The 17,137-nt window shown below is 37.1% G+C and overlaps 1 protein-coding gene, 1 long non-coding RNA gene and 1 pseudogene across 3 annotated transcripts; 1 reads left to right on the top strand and 2 right to left on the bottom strand.

Annotated features, from left to right (window-relative positions):
- Positions 1-833: 833 nt before the first annotated feature.
- Positions 834-2,718, bottom strand: LOC117992778 (uncharacterized). Of its 2 annotated transcripts, XR_011238055.1 has the most exons (3): positions 2,579-2,718; positions 1,203-1,979; positions 834-848 (listed from the first exon to the last, which is right to left on the bottom strand). It is a non-coding gene; the product is annotated as an uncharacterized lncRNA (long non-coding RNA). The 2 variants fall into 2 exon arrangements; XR_011238054.1 differs by lacking the exon at positions 834-848 and having other exon boundaries at positions 1,069-1,979.
- Positions 2,719-10,525: 7,807 nt separating this feature from the next.
- LOC138403930 (piggyBac transposable element-derived protein 4-like) lies at positions 10,526-13,078 on the top strand (annotated as a pseudogene).
- Positions 12,688-15,245, bottom strand: LOC117992707 (uncharacterized). Its single transcript, XM_069506213.1, has one exon. The coding sequence runs from the start codon at positions 15,225-15,227 to the stop codon at positions 13,065-13,067; it is 2,163 nt and encodes a 720-aa protein (XP_069362314.1). The 5' UTR covers positions 15,228-15,245; the 3' UTR covers positions 12,688-13,064.
- Between the last annotated feature and the right edge of the window lie 1,892 nt (positions 15,246-17,137).

Below are 17,137 nucleotides of genomic sequence, written 5' to 3'. Positions count from 1 at the left end.
TCAACGAAATTTGGTTCCAACAAGATGGCGCCACTTGCCATACAGCCCGTGAAACCATGGCTTTACTGCGAGAACGATTCGGCGAACAAATCATTTCACGTTTGGACCAGTGAATTGGCCGGCTAGATCATGTGACATCACACCTCTTGATTATTTCCTTTGGGGCTATGTAAAGTCCAAAGTCTACATAGATAAGCCAGCTACGATTGAGGCATTGGAGGCCAATATTACTCGAGTCATTGGCGAAATACCTCTCGAAATACTCACACGCGTCATTGAAAATTGGAACTTCAGAATGGACCATGTTAACCGCAGTCAAGGACAACATTTGAAAGAAATTATCTTTAAGAAATAATTGTAAAGAATGGTTCTTTTGTATGATAATAAAGATTATAAAATAAAATTGAATTTATTCTTTTTTTTTACTTATTAAAAAAAATACCTCTAAATGAATCACCCATAATGGTCGGTTCACATTATTCCAGTAGCATTCCAGTCCAGCATTCCAGTCCAGTGCTGGAATGCTACTGGAACAATGTGAACCTGCACTGGAATGTACCCATTCCAGTGATCAATCCAGTCCAGTGACTGGAATGACGGTCTATTTTTCATTCCAGCTCGCCCATTCCAGCGCCACTGGAATAGTGTGAACGGCCAATCCAGTGCTTGATTACACGTTTTACAGTGAACACGCATTGTTGTTTTTTGTGGAGTTCTATAGCTAATTCCTAACAATGAAATTAACTGAAAACCAAACTCTTCTGTTTGTTTCTTTGTATAGAGAACATGTGTGTCTGTGGGATATCACTTCAGAATTTTATAAACACAAAGGCATGCGCCAATCCGCCCTGCAAAAAATTTGTGAGGGTATGCAAATAGAAGGTTTTACTGTAGAAGATGTAAAAAATAAAATAAAAAGTATGCGATCTACATACTACCTTGAACTGGACAAGATTAAAAAATCCTCCACTTCTGGTGCTAGTGGTGATGTTTACCAGCCGAAGATAAAATGGTTCGCCGAGTTCAATTCATTTATAAGAAATGCAATGGTGAAAAGAAAAGTACAGGTTTGTTTGTTAAGAAATTAAATTATTCAGAATTTATTAATGAAATTATATAATTCTAAGATTATTTAGAATGAATGATAAATTGAAATGAATTTTCGTCTACAACCAGTGACTATAAAATTTACAGTTACCTACTTTTTAAAAAATCATATTATTTTGCCACGGTACTTTCCCTTCGTTCACAAAATAATTAGTATACTGTGTTCTTTTCTCTCTTGCACTTAACGATGAATGGTTACTGCCTTGCTGTGTGATACTGTTTAAACCGCGTACGTCAGTTCTCCACATACCTTCAATCAAACTGTGGGTATCAATATCATCGCGGTCAACAGAACAAGTAGTTAGATAAGCGCTCGACTTTTTTCGTAACCAGTTGTGTAGAGAACAAGCTGCAAATACAATGTGATCCACAGTATCTATCTTTGTCGAAATAGCCTTTTCGAAAACTCGAAATCGGTTTGCTAATATTCCAAAAGCATTTTCGACAATGCGTCTGGCACGTGATAATCTGTAATTAAATATTTTTTCTTCAAAACTTAAATTGGGCCCAGGATATGGTTTCATCATGTATGTTTTTAATGGAAAGGCAGCATCAGCTACAATTACCCCTCCTTCTGGTATAAAGCCGCTAGTTTCCAATTGATTATAGATAGAACAGTTTTTGAAAATACCACCATCAGATGCACTTCCATTTGCTCCTACGTTGATATAGGTAAAGCAATAATCGTGGTCTACAAGTGCCATTAAAACAATGCTATTATCTTTTTTATAATTAAAATTCACACTTCCATACTCCTTGGAGCCCGTAATTTTAATATGTTTTCCATCAATCGCTCCGTAGCAAAGGGGAAAGTTCCACTTATTCCGAAATCCTTTCTCGATTTGTCCCCATTCGAGTGGCGTACTTGGTACCTGTAATAAAATAATAATTTTATTTTCAGGAAAATACAGAATCTCAATCTAGAGTGCGGGCTGATGACGATCCCTCCGCTTTTGCACCAGAAACTCCTACACCAGAAACTCCTACACCGGAAACTCCTACACCGGAAACTTCTGCACCGGAACCACGAAAGAAGAAGTCTAGATTAACAGAGTTATCTGCAATTGTCAAAAACATGAAGGAGATCAAAAATGACTTCTCCAACTCAGAAAGAGAGGAAGATGAATTTGATATCTTTGGAAAATACATTGCAACGCAATTAAGAAAACTTTCCACAGAACAGGCTATCCTAGGCCAAGAAGAAATACAAAAAGTGGTAACAAAATGTAGACTGAACGATTTGAGATTTAGTAATACGAGTTATTCTCACATACTACAAGCGCCTGGTCCAAGTTCTAATACATTTTCAATGAGTCCAGCATCTACTACAGACACCCAAGCCACTGATGATTCACTTAATTTATTGTGTGAAGATACAGAATACGCCAATATTATTATGAATGCTTTCAATCAAGCTTAAATGTGAAATAGTGTTAAGTATGAGGAAATTATAATAAAGAAAATTAGTTACCTTGATGTGATCTTTTAATGCCCTTTTTATTTCTTGACAAACTTCTGATATGATTTGCGATATAGATGATTTTGGCAACCGAAACAGATGACTGAGGCTTCTGTAACTATTTCCAGTAGATAAAAAGGATAGAGTGACTTCTAGTTTTAATTTTGCAGGTATGGCATCTCTTAATAATGTATCGTTACGTTGAATATTGTTTGAAATTAATGATAACAACTCCTCAAAATTTTCTGCTGTCATTCTCATTGCCAATCTATATTCATAGGCATCTTCTGATTTCAGCTGTTGCAAAAGCATTGTTGAGCCTCCTTTTACATTTCTTTCGCTTATCCAGTTTCTCACCCAAATCCGCTTTTTTCTTTTTAGTTCTTCTTCAACTACATCAGTTACTTCTTCTAACAGTAATAATTGAACAGTTTTAAAACAATTTCTAAACTCCTTTCTTGAAAGCATTGTCACTATAGTGTTACCGATCTAACAGCTTTTGAATGACTGGAATAATGTGGACGATATAATCCAGTCCAGCACTGGACTGGATTAACTCGCTGGATTACTGGACTGGAATAATGTGAACTGACCATTATAATCACTTCCATCGGTATTGTCGGCGGAGTGATATATATTGTAATTCATAAGATACTTAAGAACGTACATGTAAAGGAAAATAAATTACCGGATAAAAATCTTGAAAATATAGAGTTAGATGGGAATATTGATCCTAAAGGCTGCGAAGTCGATGAAGTAACAGATAAGCCTATTGGATATCCAAAACTTAAACGAAAACTTTAAGTTTTCCTTTATGAAGATAAACTTCGAAAGAAAAACTATCCGAAGTTTACCCTATGTGGGAGGTGTTATACCTTAGATGGGTATGTAATACTGCTGACACAAGCAACATCCCCTACCATTTATCTAAGCTCTCCTAACAGAGGCCAAGCCACGGCAGCCAGTCTTTGGGGATACGTCAAACGGTTAACAAGTTTTAACGGTTATTCATTTTTCTTAAAATAAAATTGTGTAAAAGTTAAATCAATAGTTTTAGTGAAATAAATCTTTTTTTAAAGACTTTCACCAGGAATCCCGTAACAGTACCACGTAATCACGAAACCCATAATTGGCGTAGATTTTCTCTCACACTACCACCTCATCGTTGACATCAGCAATAGCAAGCTCACCGATGGCCTAACCAATATCAGCGCAATAGCCAGAATTTCTAAATACTTAAATTCCCGGATATCACTCGCCCCGCCGCCCGGTACACCGGGTATAGTTAAAATCACCACACAACACCATATCCGCACTACACCAGGCCCCCCAGTGTCGTGTTCACCCCGAAGGCTGGCGCCAGATAAACTGAAGATCGCCAAGCAAGAGATCGATACGATGCTGGCCAACGGCACTGCTCGTCCATCCGACAGTCCGTGGTCATCCCCCCTCCACCTTGCGACCAAAAAAGATAACGGCTGGCGTCCTTGCGGTGATTACAGATTACTCAACGCAAGGACGATTCCAGACAAATACCCAATCCGTCATATACATGACTTTACAGCCTAACTGGTTGTAGTAGTACTTTTCAGTTATCGATTTGGTCAAGGCTTACAACCAGATCCCTGTTGCTGAAGAAGACATTCCTAAAACGGCCATAACAACTCCTTTCGGACTATACGAATTTCCTTTTATGACGTTCGGATTGCGGAATGCAGGACAGACATTCCAAAGATTCGTCGATGAACTGACACGTGGACTTTACTTTTGACCTCGCCATGTCCCAAGCCACAGATTCAGAGCTTGCAGACTACCTCACAGGTGAAACGTCCCTTCGCCTCACCAGAATAACAATTCCTGGCAGTCGTACCGAATTGTACTGCGACGTCAGTACCACGACTCCCAGACCTTTTGTCCCCGAGAGCTGTCGCAGGCAAATCTTCAACTGCCTCCACTCTCTCAGTCATCCCGGTCCGCTTTGGGTACGCTCGCTCTACCTTCAGAGCGATTCAAACATGTCCACATAGACCTGATCGGCCCACTGCCATATTCAAACGGTTTTCGGTATTGCTTGACAGCCGTCGATCGCTTCACGCGATGGCCGGAAGCTGTCCCCATCACCGACATAACCGCCGAGACGGTGGCCAAAACGTTTGTTTCCTGTTAGGTGTCACGCTACGGAAGTCCGATAGATGTCGTGACCGATCGCGGAAAGCAATTCCAGTCGGCGCTTTTCCAGCAGTTGGCCAAATCCATCGGATTCCATCACCGCAGCACAACTGCTTACCACCCACAGTGCAACGGCTTAGTTGAGCGTTTTCATCGACAGCTGAAAGCGGCTATAACTTGTCACGCCGATTGGACTGAATCACTACCACTCGTACTCCTTGGCATAAGAAGCGCAATAAAAGAGGACCTTAACGCCTCATCAGCTGAACTGGTGTATGGCGAACCACTCCGCCTACCTGGCGAATTCTTTGGTCACAATGTTGCAAACTACACCACCGACATCACCGACTTCTCAGCTCGCTTAAGATCTTTTGCCGAGAAGCTACAACCCGTACCTACTCAGCACCACTCTCAAGCCAAAACCTTCGTGTTCAAGGAGCTGAGCACCTGTAGCCACGTATTACTTAGAGAAGACACGCTACGTGGTGCCTTACAGCCAGCTTACACCGGGCCATACGAGGTCTTGAGGAGAGGCGCTAAAACCTTCAAGGTAAAAGTTAAGGGCAGAGACGTGACAGTATCGATAGACCGCTTAAAGCCAGCCTACATATTGTCCGACGATACTCCTTTCCCCAAACCACCTAATCCTCCCCAACCTAAACCTCCAGATGTGCCCCAGCAACAAGCTGGAGACAATAGCGGACCGCGGACTACAAGTTCGGGTAGACGAGTACGGTTCCCGGATTATTATCGTCCGTAGACACGGCCTCTGGAAGGAGGGTGATGTAGGCAGTACAGTACGTACACGTATTTATTTCACTAAGTATTTATCTAATTATTTATCTAAGTATTAATATTACATCATATATAAAATAACAATAAAACATAAAGAATTATAAAATATTATATTTACATACTTATAAATACATAATTATTTATCATATTTATATATACACATTAATACACAAGCAATAAATATCAATACATTACATTCATAAAACAGCTAATCAAAATTCAACACACAAACTAGAAATTCATTCGCAAGTAAAGTCAGGGGAAACCCGTAGTATAGCTCGTAACGCGAGTTTCAGGTGACTCGATGAACGAGTCATCTGAATGAGCAACTGACCGACCGCGAGCTGCGCACGCGCAGGTGATCGTTTCGCATAGTTGCCGCGCGCCGCGTATACCCTGAGCCAATGAGTGACCGGCGCTGCGGTCGCGGCCGATGCACTTAGCCAATCACCGGCCGGTATCTTCACGCCGCAGTCGAACTAACTTGTAAGGTGTTCAATCTAATCGCCATTACGGACGTCTGTTGTTATTGTTTGCTTACTAAGTTTAAAAACTCTGCTTGTAACCTGTATAAATATTTATAACTTGTGACTCGTGAAAATAGAAGTGATTCGTGATCCCGCTGGCTTTTATTGTGGTGCCTTCTTATCCATGCGCACAAATAACAGGGAGTTCAATTCAAATATTTATATACCTACTACGAAGAATATCCTTCACCACGAATGAAAATCTTATTAAAAAAATATCAAGTAGTAGTCAGTTATAGTTCATAGTCAAAATATCTAATAAAATGGACACATTAAAAAAACGTGGGACAGAATTGCTGGTCTATGGTGAGAACTGAGTACAGATTTGCCTGCCTGATGCCCGTACTCAAAACCACCGGATCGGGCACGGGGTAGGTAGATCCGAGCATCCAACTTGCGTGTGTGCGTAGCAACAGATGCGCCCGCCAGATCGCACTTCAGTCGTTATTAAACGCTAATTACAATGTGCAGAAATAAATCCCGCTGCAGATAAAAAATACGTTAAAACTAAAATTGTGTAAATGAAAAATGGATTTTGGTGTGAACTTCGACTGGTCAGAAATTCCAAACGAACCGGTTTGATACCAAGAGCTTAGATGAACTATCGTTGTGGTACAACCCGCGTTCGCTCGCACTGGAATAGCGCGAGAGCTGTGCGGGGCGTTCCCTCCCCGATTGCTATCTCGCCTTTCGCATACATACATAGTCGCGCAGCTAACGAACGCGACCTACTTAAAAAGTCTTACAGATCTTACTCAAATATAGAATACTAGATGATGCCCGCGGCTTCGCCTGCGTGGATTAAGGTTTTTAAAATCCCGTGGGAACTCTTCATTTTTCCGGGATAAAAAGTAGCCTATGTCCTTCCCCGGGATGCAACCTATCTCTGTACCAAATTTCGTCAAAATCGGTTGAATGGTTGAGCCGTGAAAAGCTAGCAGACAGACAGACACACTTTCGCATTTATAATATTAGTATGGATTTTAATATGTTGATGTGTCTCGGGAGGTGTAACTGCAATAATGCGGAGGCACGTCGACTTTATGAGGAGCTTTTGGCAACACCAAGGAACTTAACCCTACCATTGACGACGGCATTCCAATGACTGCACAATACGTATGTACAACACTGGCATGCACGGGTGGGTTGGTACTTGGTTTGTTTGAAGGTTTGAATATACTGTTCTAACGAAAACAGTTAGAAAAATTACAGCTTTATAAAACTGCATGATAAAGCCGATATCCAGATAGTTGATTTTTAACGTGCATAGCGGTAGGATGTACAGTGGCTACTTCACATTTCCTTCGTACACGCCATCGATTCCGGCGTCGTCATCACCTCAGCAGCAGCACTTTGAACTTTGCAAGAATGTCTATCATATTACGAATGGCGGCGGCGGCGGTGATGACGTCACCTGCAGCTCTGTGATATCGCATATAACCACATTTCTTAAGCCGTCTGGTCGAATTAGTGCCAATGAGGAGCTATTGGACGTGGCCGTTAACATTGGTGATCAAATTACGCTAACTAAAAACGAATGGGATGCAATCATTGTGGAGAACGCCTCTGAAATCTGGTCTGACGATGAAATCATTAAAAAGAAATTCATTCTAATTCACGGGGAGTCGAAATCGATGTGTATTCATCGTGAAGAATAGCTGTGTTTAAATTACTTGTTGCATTGTATCGATTCACGTTTATGTCACTTGCATAAAATCAAAGGTTATTATGTGAATGGAATGAAATTCTTTAGGAAACGTTTCAAGCAAAACCATGCGAAAACATTATGCTATGCTCACACGTTTGTAAACCATATGCATGATAAAACATCAATTGTAGATAATGAACTCAAATGTTATGCTATAGAACATATATTTTATTGTTCATTGTTATTATGATAAAATGTCGTGCGTAATTAAATTAAAATGTAATGCTATTAATTATTAACCTATTTTTTTTCAACATCACCATATTTTGAACATAATAATATTATTATCATTCCTACTAAAAATTATTCGTCAAACCGCAACATCCTGCCTTTACCGCCGTATAACCTGACGAAATTAAATGTATGTTATCCCGCTCCTATTACATTATGCGCAGTAGTATCATTGCAAAATTACACATCTACATGTCATACCTATATATATATATATATATATATATCAGGCGCGTGCCGTGACCACTAACTGACTGCATTCCCAGCGTAAGTTCATGACCCATCCATCCTATCCTTCTGTCTTCTTTTACATAATATGTAGTCTTGGCGAGTTCTACAAAGCACACAGAAGGCATACTACTCCTAGACGGAATGAACAGACATGTCAGCAATGGCATACTTACGGTGGCTTGGAAAAAAACCGATTGCTTGAGAGGTCAGACTCGTGCACTGAGGGTTCCGTAATACAGTCGTATTTTTTCGACATTTTGCACATTTTTTTTGTGATGTACCCATAACTTCAAAGTTTACGTATTTATTCCTTTACTTGTGCTATAAGACCTACCTACCTAACAAATTTAATGATTCTAGGTCAACGGGAAGTACCCCTATAGGTTTTCTTGACAGACACGACGGACAAACAGACAGACAACAAAGTGATGCCATAAGGGTTCCTAATTACTTTTTAAGTACGGTATCCTAAAAATACTTATTTTATTTATATAGGTACTAAATCAAAACGATATTTCTACAAAACGAAGTTATTTATACTTAAGCTGTTTTTTCTACTCAAAATTTAAACCTTTACCTTGTTTTCGGCCATCAATCTTTGAACACACACAATTTAAATCGTCACAAGGAAAACAATTATAAATCAACAGTCGACACTCATTTTGTACGAAATTCAGGATTATTTTGCAAATAATATAACCTTTGAATATTCACCACAATAAACAAACAACTGAATATTAATTCACTTCGTAGTAAGTTGGCAACTTTAATTAACAACTAATTTAGTAGTAATTTTGCAAATAATATTTTATAATTATTATAACCTGTAAATATTCACCATAACAAACAAACTAAGTAATTAGTTGAGTACAGCTACCACAGAGTACTTTGTAAATACAGCTACTCATGGATAGCCAATAGCTGTGCACTTTTAAAATTCGCGCATGCGTAAGTCGCTGCAAGCCAGGCTTTTTGGCCCATACAATATGCTATACTTACTATTTATAGATATAATGCGAGCAGGAACCATTTTCATAGGTTAGAGTAGCGCAAAAAAAGCTCCATATAAAGCCTCATACAATTAGAGCGAGATGGAACATCCGCAGTACGGGCGAGTTCGGATTGCAGTCAATGACCTTTTGCGAATCTGACACATCGCAAGACGCGCGGAATTAAAACTTGGTAGAAAAATTGTTAACTTATTATCGTAATATTACTGATTTTATTGTTGTGAATGAGTTATGATATTTTATGACCTGCATCGAATATGTTTTCCAACGCATGCTGGGCTTTTCAGCTTCTATTGTAGGTGCGCGTCTGATATATATGTATAATCCTCAAACAACTGGGATACAACTTAGTTGCGAGCCGACAGTGTGCGATAACAGTGTTAGCTACCTACCTACCTACTAGTTTTTTCCTTAACTTGTGTGCGTACGTTCAAAATGTACGAATGCAAATTTTGTAATGTCGAAGTGGAAAATAATCAACTCATTTCACACTCGCAGACGAAACGCCATAAAATACTATGCAGGCAGAACGAAAATATCACAATTATTGTGGTGCGTGTATACAGTATTTAAATAATACCGAAAAATGTGAAGAAAAATTAATAATGCGGGGAAAATAAAATATCCTATAACATTTTATTATACATGCTACACCGCTTGTATATATGTATAACTGCCTAAACTGGTTACATCGTAGTTGTGGAGCCGCCGCCAACGTGTGAGTAACATCGTTTTTCACGCCGCAGCCGCCAAAATGTACGAATGCCCATTTTGTAATGTCGAAGTTGCAGGCAATCAGCTGATCGCTCATTCACGGACGTGTACTTAAAAACAGTTGCCAACAAAGTGAAACAATTATTGAAAATGGAGTGTGCAGAACATAGTAATATTAAAGCAAATTTAGAACTTTTTGCACGTATGTTCTAATAAAAGGAGATGAAGTTGCAAAAGATTTGAAAACATTTAACACGAGAAATGTTCATTTGCAAAATTCATCGGATCTATCATTATACTTAGGATACGTGTGCCAAAATTATAAGCAAATGTGGTGAGTTTCAAGAGAGGGACAGCGGTTGGAGCTTGGAGAAAATCGAATTTTTGGAGGTTAATTATTAATAAATATGTGCCATTAATATTCTCATATTTTTTTTGATATTTAATTTTTTAGTTTATTTTACGTTTTATACGTATTTATTTATACAGGGTTAAATAACAAATATCAGAAAGCTTTCGGTACGTAATTGTTACCATTGAAACTTTTGTTCGACTTATTTTAAACTATATTTTGTGAAATATCAAATATTCAATATTTTATATAGATTTTCTCCTTGTGTAACTACTTTGTAACATCGGCAACGCCGCGCAAACCACACGTAGGTACGTAGACGGTCTCGACTCTCGACTCCCTGTGCAGCGGTTTGGCAACAGGCACAGCCATGGTGATCGCTGATCACGTGTATTTGCATTCACAGTGTAATGCCACTTTATAGAAATAAAATCTCATCACTCATCAATCAAATCTTCATTCGAAAAGTCGTAGAATAAAAGTTATTAGTTATAACAATTACGTGCCGAGAGCTTTCTTATAAATATACCAGTTTAGTCAGTAATATTTATGCGCATATGTAGGGGCGTAGAGGTCAGTTCTTCCGAAGAAGAATCGATTCCTGACCAAAGCGGTACTAGCCAAGCAGAGGAGGAATGGACTGAAACAGGTTCACTGCGGGCGTTTCCATTCCTCAATGTTGGTCATTTCAACATTGGTCCAGCTGAGTCCCCCATAGATTTTTTTGATTTATTTTTTAACTCCACATTTATGTCATTGTTCATAGCAAGCATTAATACTCATGCCTTACGTTTATTATTAGAAGCCAATACCCCCCCATAGTAGAGCTAAAGATTGGAAAGATACAAATGCTGATGAATTTCGGGTCTTCATGGCATTACTTTTTCATATGGGTCACATACAATTGAATAGGCTCAATGATTACTGGAGCACGGATCCATTATTTAATTCAGCTTTTAAAAAATTCATGACCCGGGACCGCTTTCTATTAATACTTCGCAACCTATCTTTTTCTAGCCCTAATTATTCATTCAGTAACAATGATCCTAATCGATTCGTCAAACCAATAATTGATTTTTTTAACAATCTTATGAAAAGTTTAGTTTGTCCGCCTAAAAACTTAACTATAGATGAAAGTGTAGTATTGGCGAGGTCGCTTAAAAATCAGGCAATATATTAAAGGCAAAAGGCAAATGGCATAACGCAGAAAATGCATATTATGTATTGTGGTTCACATGACACTGAGCTTCAGGGCAAAGGTCACGCGGATAAAGTAGTGATGATGCTTATGGAAGATTACCTAAACGTAGGGCATTCTCTTTATATGGACAATTTTTATAATAGTCACACATTGGCAGAAAAGTTATTGGCTAAAAGCACACATGTTACAGGTACACTTAGAGCCAATAGATCTAGGAATCCGAGGATTACTAGGGCTAAGACCGCTAGAGGTACATTGCTTACGAGGTACAATAGACGTGGCGTATGCGTCACCAATTATAGAGACAAAAGGAATGTACTGATGGTCTCAACTGAACATCACTCAAATCTTGTTAATTCTAGAAATAGACACGGTCAAGTGTCACAGAAACCAAAAGTTATAGTAGAATATAATAAATTTATGAAAGGCGTTGATAGAAAAGATCAAATGCTATCATATTATCCGTCTTATACAAAGTCAACTAGGTGGTATAGAAAATTTTTATTACACGGTCGCATCCCCTTACTTCGCCTGGTTTTTGACAGTTTCTGCCTTCCCGCCTCGATAGTACTTATTATTTCAAGTCCGGCTTTTAATATATGCTGGCTTTTATACATGACTACAAATCAAGACTATAAAGAAAAGTAATTCAGTTTTTAGAATGCCTCAAAAACGGTTTTAACATAACTAGGCGAGGTAAGGGCACTATTCCTAACTTCGCCTGGCAGGGTTTTTATGATTACTATAGTCTATAATAATTGTCTCTGAAAAGTAAACGACCCAAAATTATGCCGCAAAATCATTTTGAACCATAGTCTGTAACACATAAGGTTCATTTTTAAAAAAATGATTAGTAGGCGAAGTAAGGAACCAGATTGAAGTTGTTTCCATACATTTGTTCTATTTTGCTCAGGGTTGTCAAAGAAAGGAATCATCAAAAAATAGTAAAAATCCTTATAAATTTTAATGAATTTTTAAATGCAAAGTCTTCCAAAATAATAATAAAATACTAAATCAATACTTATCAGACAGCAGTGCCATAGCCAATCTGACTTATTTTAGTAGGGAAGTCCACAAAACAACAATGTTGCGGTAACAAATAAAAACTGTTTATTGAACACATTAAGAATAATTCTAGTACTTAAGTACCTAGTGAAAATTTCGACAAAAATATTATACCAACAGAAATAGCATCTCAACATTTTGTTTTCTTAAACAGTACCTACGAAACTAAAAACAGATTTTTTAATTATACCTACTTTGTTTGTTTTATAATTAATCAGTTGCATAGTCTATATCTATTAATTTAATAAGACCACCTCTTCATGTAGGAACATGTTTCGTACACATTAGGTAAAATATAGATAAAAAGAAGTGAGTATGACGTAACGTCCTGACTACAAATACAAAATAAGTAGAAATATGAGTAGATGCCTGATATAATAAATTAGGTAGTTACCTAATGAATAAAAGTAGTCAGGTAGTAATGACCAATAATAATAAAAATCTATATAACTAATTGACCACAGTTAGGTATATATTTCTTATACATGTGAAAAATTACGATAAAGAATAAGTCTTAACATAGGAGGCATTTAGTTTCACGGTACCCCGTCGCTCTACTTTCGCATCTAAAAGTACAAGTTCTATGTCAGAAAGTGACACTACGGAAATATCGTCAACCACGGGCCAATTAAAAATGCCTTTTCCTTTATGTCTCATAAATTTTACGCGGAAACTAACTGGGCTGAGCATCTCTGTAACTTGTCCCACATAAAATTTTACACGCTTTTCAACTTGAAACTTTACCAATATAAAAGAATTAACATTGATGTCTTTTTTGTTATTTTCAAATGGAATTTCTTCAGAGTCATCGTCTTCTAAAGTATGATCCTGAACCTCGTAGTCATCATCTCCAGACAGCTGGAAGTTTGAATCATCAGACGGGTCCAACAAAGAAAATCTACTGATATATGTTCGGTTACTGTCATCCGAATCTACATTATTTAAATTTCTATTTTGAAGTGGAGTAACATTAATCTCTGTAGAATCGTAAGAAAAAATTTTAGTTGGGCTGTTGTAATAATGTAATATACAATCTTTGGATGTTCCAGGTAATGACAAAATATTTGTCTGAATTTGTTTTTTTGGGGTTGTGTTTAAAGTTTTGATCTCCGATTGTAGATTTTTCGGTGAAGAACCTGCTTCAAGATTTGTGGAATCGGTGGTTTTCACGGGTGTTCTTGTTGAGAGAGAGATGTTTGATGTAACGATAACATTACTATCGTTGGTAGATGTTTTAGGATTACATTTAGATGTTCCTTGCTTTTTGATCTGAAAGTCAAGTTTCACTCCGTATTTAAAGTCCGCATTTGTCACTGACTTTCCAGCAGGTACGTTAAGTTTCTTGCTTCTCACTTTTTTTAACGGATTTGGTGCCCGATTTTCTTTTAAATAGTCCAGAAGTGCGTTGTCTATGCTATAATTATTGTTTTGAGGTTTAGAGTCTGGTAGACGTTTTACAACCTGGTTTGGATCAAAGGGGTATATACCAGTGGCCTTGAATGCACTGTTTATGTTGTGTGTTTTCTTTGAGTTGAGTTCGTTCATGACTTTATTTAGCAAATCCGGGAAATGCGATTTGTTGACGCTTGTTTCGGCTGGATTTCGAATCTTGTAATCTGTCAAAATATTTCGCCAAATTTTTTTCAATGGGCCGAAGTAACAAACGTCTAAAGGTTGAGTCAGATGAGACGAGTTTGGAGGCAGAAACACGAAACGGATGTTGTTTTCTTCGCAGATTTTAACAATCTTAGGATTAATGTGTGATGCTAAATTATCTCCTATAACGACTTTTGGACCAGATTTAGTTCTTGCCCAGGGTAGAATTATTGTTTGAAACCAGTCTTCGAAAATTACAGTATCGAACCACCCTGACGAAGAGCGGTTATATCGTGCACCCTTCGGCCCATTTATGGTCCACTGGCTGTATAAATTTTGAGCTCTATAGACAACATATGGTGGTAAGGTGGTACCAGCAGCAGTGATGGCAAACATAACTGAAATGGCACCTTTGCTATGGTTTAATACTCTTTCCGGGTATTTTACACCTTTCCTAAATACGCAGCGTTGTGCACCTGGATTATCTGTAAAGTTGGTTTCATCATAATTAACCAGGTTTTCTTTAGGTACTCCATCTAAGGAAATTCTGAGATTTTCAAAATATTCAGAAATTTCTTCTGTATTTTTTTCTGCACGACTCCTTTTTATGTTTTGAGTAGAACGAATAGTGAGCTCAGTTTTATGTCGCTTTAAAAATGAATATACCCATTTTCTACCAGGAAGCTTGTTATCAAATATATCCTTCCTGCCATTTGCTTCCAAATAATTTTTAACTACAATTCTTAAATCTAAAAGTGTCAAGGGGCTGCCGAAGTCACCAGCGGCTATTAAAACTCTCACAATGTTATTTTCATCGTCTTCTGTAAGACGCCTTTTAGCTCCAGGATTTTGTGGATGCTTTTTGTGTAACTTATCTAAAAGTGTTCTTCGCGGGATACCAAACGTTTTCTCCGCTTCATATGACGATAATTTCTTATTTCTCATTAATTCTAAAGCTATTTCAACCATAGACATATCATGTTGACTAGTATACTGGCGCTTCTTTTTTGTAACATTAATTTTTGCTCTTCTACCCATTGTGAAAACCTGCAATAATTCCATATTTATTTATTTTATTACTGTATACTAAGGTTAGATCTGATTTTATAAAAGTAAAATCAGCCAAACAGTCAACACCTATTTTACTCAGCATTCAAATATAATTATTTCATAAAAAACATCACAATTTTTCGTGTATTATTAAAGTTCATCTTTTTTTAGTAATAATTGTAAAATAAATATCTACATGTTTATAAATAAATTGTTATTTTAATATTCGATTATAATTGGCCAATATTGTCAATTGTTAACTCATAATGGAACGAATGAATTTATGAAGATTTTAGTGACAACCCTAGGCCCAGGCGAAGTACGGCACCAATATGGCGGCCGCGGTTACCTTGTTCATAAATTACGATGTAACTCATTAACTACACAAGATATCTTGAAAATAATTGTTTTACACGAAAGACGATAAAGTAGTGATGTTATTTTACAATAAAGTGTAGCCATACCTGTCGTCAAACGAAAATCCACCGTATTTTATTGTCCCCTTTGCATCAAAAAACCTGGGCTATGTATAAATGCTTTCGTGAATACCATAGGTACTAATTGCCAACTATAAAGGAACACTTTCGGTATTCAATTCGCAATAAGTCGTAGTTATTTGTGTTTTATTTGGATTTCTATCAACGCTTTTCAATCGTTTTAGAAGCTCTAAGTATACCAATAAATTGCATAGGTAATCTTCTATAATAATTTGTAAATGGTAACTTGATTCATATATTTTTGAAAATTTCCCTATTAGTCCGTTGCGAAATTGAGGCGGGTCAACTGTTTATTTAATGCCTTTAGTATTCGTAGGTAGCTTGATTTAATAATTATTGTTGTAACTATATTTCTTACTGATTTGTTGATATTTTTTCAGATTCTCTCATTTACTGCCGTTGTTTTAGATCATTTTCAGATTCCGTTATCCTGCGTCACTGAATGGGTATTGTTTATTTATGTAGTTCTTGCTTATATATATATATATATATATATATATATATATATATATATATATATATAATATATATGTATTATATGCTTGTTTATTATTGCATGATTTTTTATTATTGCATGCTAAATAAATTATTATTTGTGTATATGACTTTATGTCCAAGCGTTATTTGGAGATAAAATCATTTTTTTTTCATTCATCAATTTCCAATCTTTATAATTCATATGCTATTATTGTGGTGGAGATGTGCATTGGTCAGGAAGTCGGCACTCACAGGAAGGCGCGGGGTGGGGCGCATTCTACCCCTTTGGGGTCCACATTTTTAGAATATTTTATGAATAAGTGTAGATTTATTTAATATTATAAAACCAGATTAATGAAGAAGTTTCCAGGCAGCGTTCGATAAAATTTTCATACTTTTCATATTTTCTCTGAATACTACCACCACTAAAGACGAAAAATAATACCTATATCTATATTATGATCTTACACACGAAATATTATTTGGAAAAAAAACAACTGGTTTAGTATTTTTATCTTTATAAATAATTAAAATAAAAAGGTCCAGTGCGAGCCGGAGTCGCACACGACGGACTCCGTACCATCGTATCAGATATTTTAATACATTTTTTCATTTTTTTTTTCAATATTCATTATTGCTGAATGAATGACATGAATAGACAGGTGGTTGGGACTTCATTCCTTGCGAAGGATGTATATAGATCAATAACTCAAATATCTAGAGGCAAGTCTCCGGGTCATGATGGACTGAGCATCGAGCACCTTCAGCATGCCGGATCTCATATTTGTAGAGTACTGGCTATGTTCTTATTGTTAAAATAAGTTAGATTTCAGCATAAATGTCAAGACCAAACGGTAACACGTTAAAGTGATAAGTTCTAAATGCAGTGGAAGAAGTACAGATTTTTCTACTGGACTCTGCAAGTCCAATTTGCCAAAAGTATTATTT

The sequence above is a fragment of the Maniola hyperantus genome, chromosome 22 (assembly GCF_902806685.2).
Source record: "Maniola hyperantus chromosome 22, iAphHyp1.2, whole genome shotgun sequence".
In the NCBI taxonomy this organism is placed as follows: Eukaryota; Metazoa; Arthropoda; class Insecta; order Lepidoptera; family Nymphalidae; genus Maniola; species Maniola hyperantus.
Note: the sequence above shows the minus strand (reverse complement) of the source record. Positions and strands in the feature narration are given on the sequence as shown.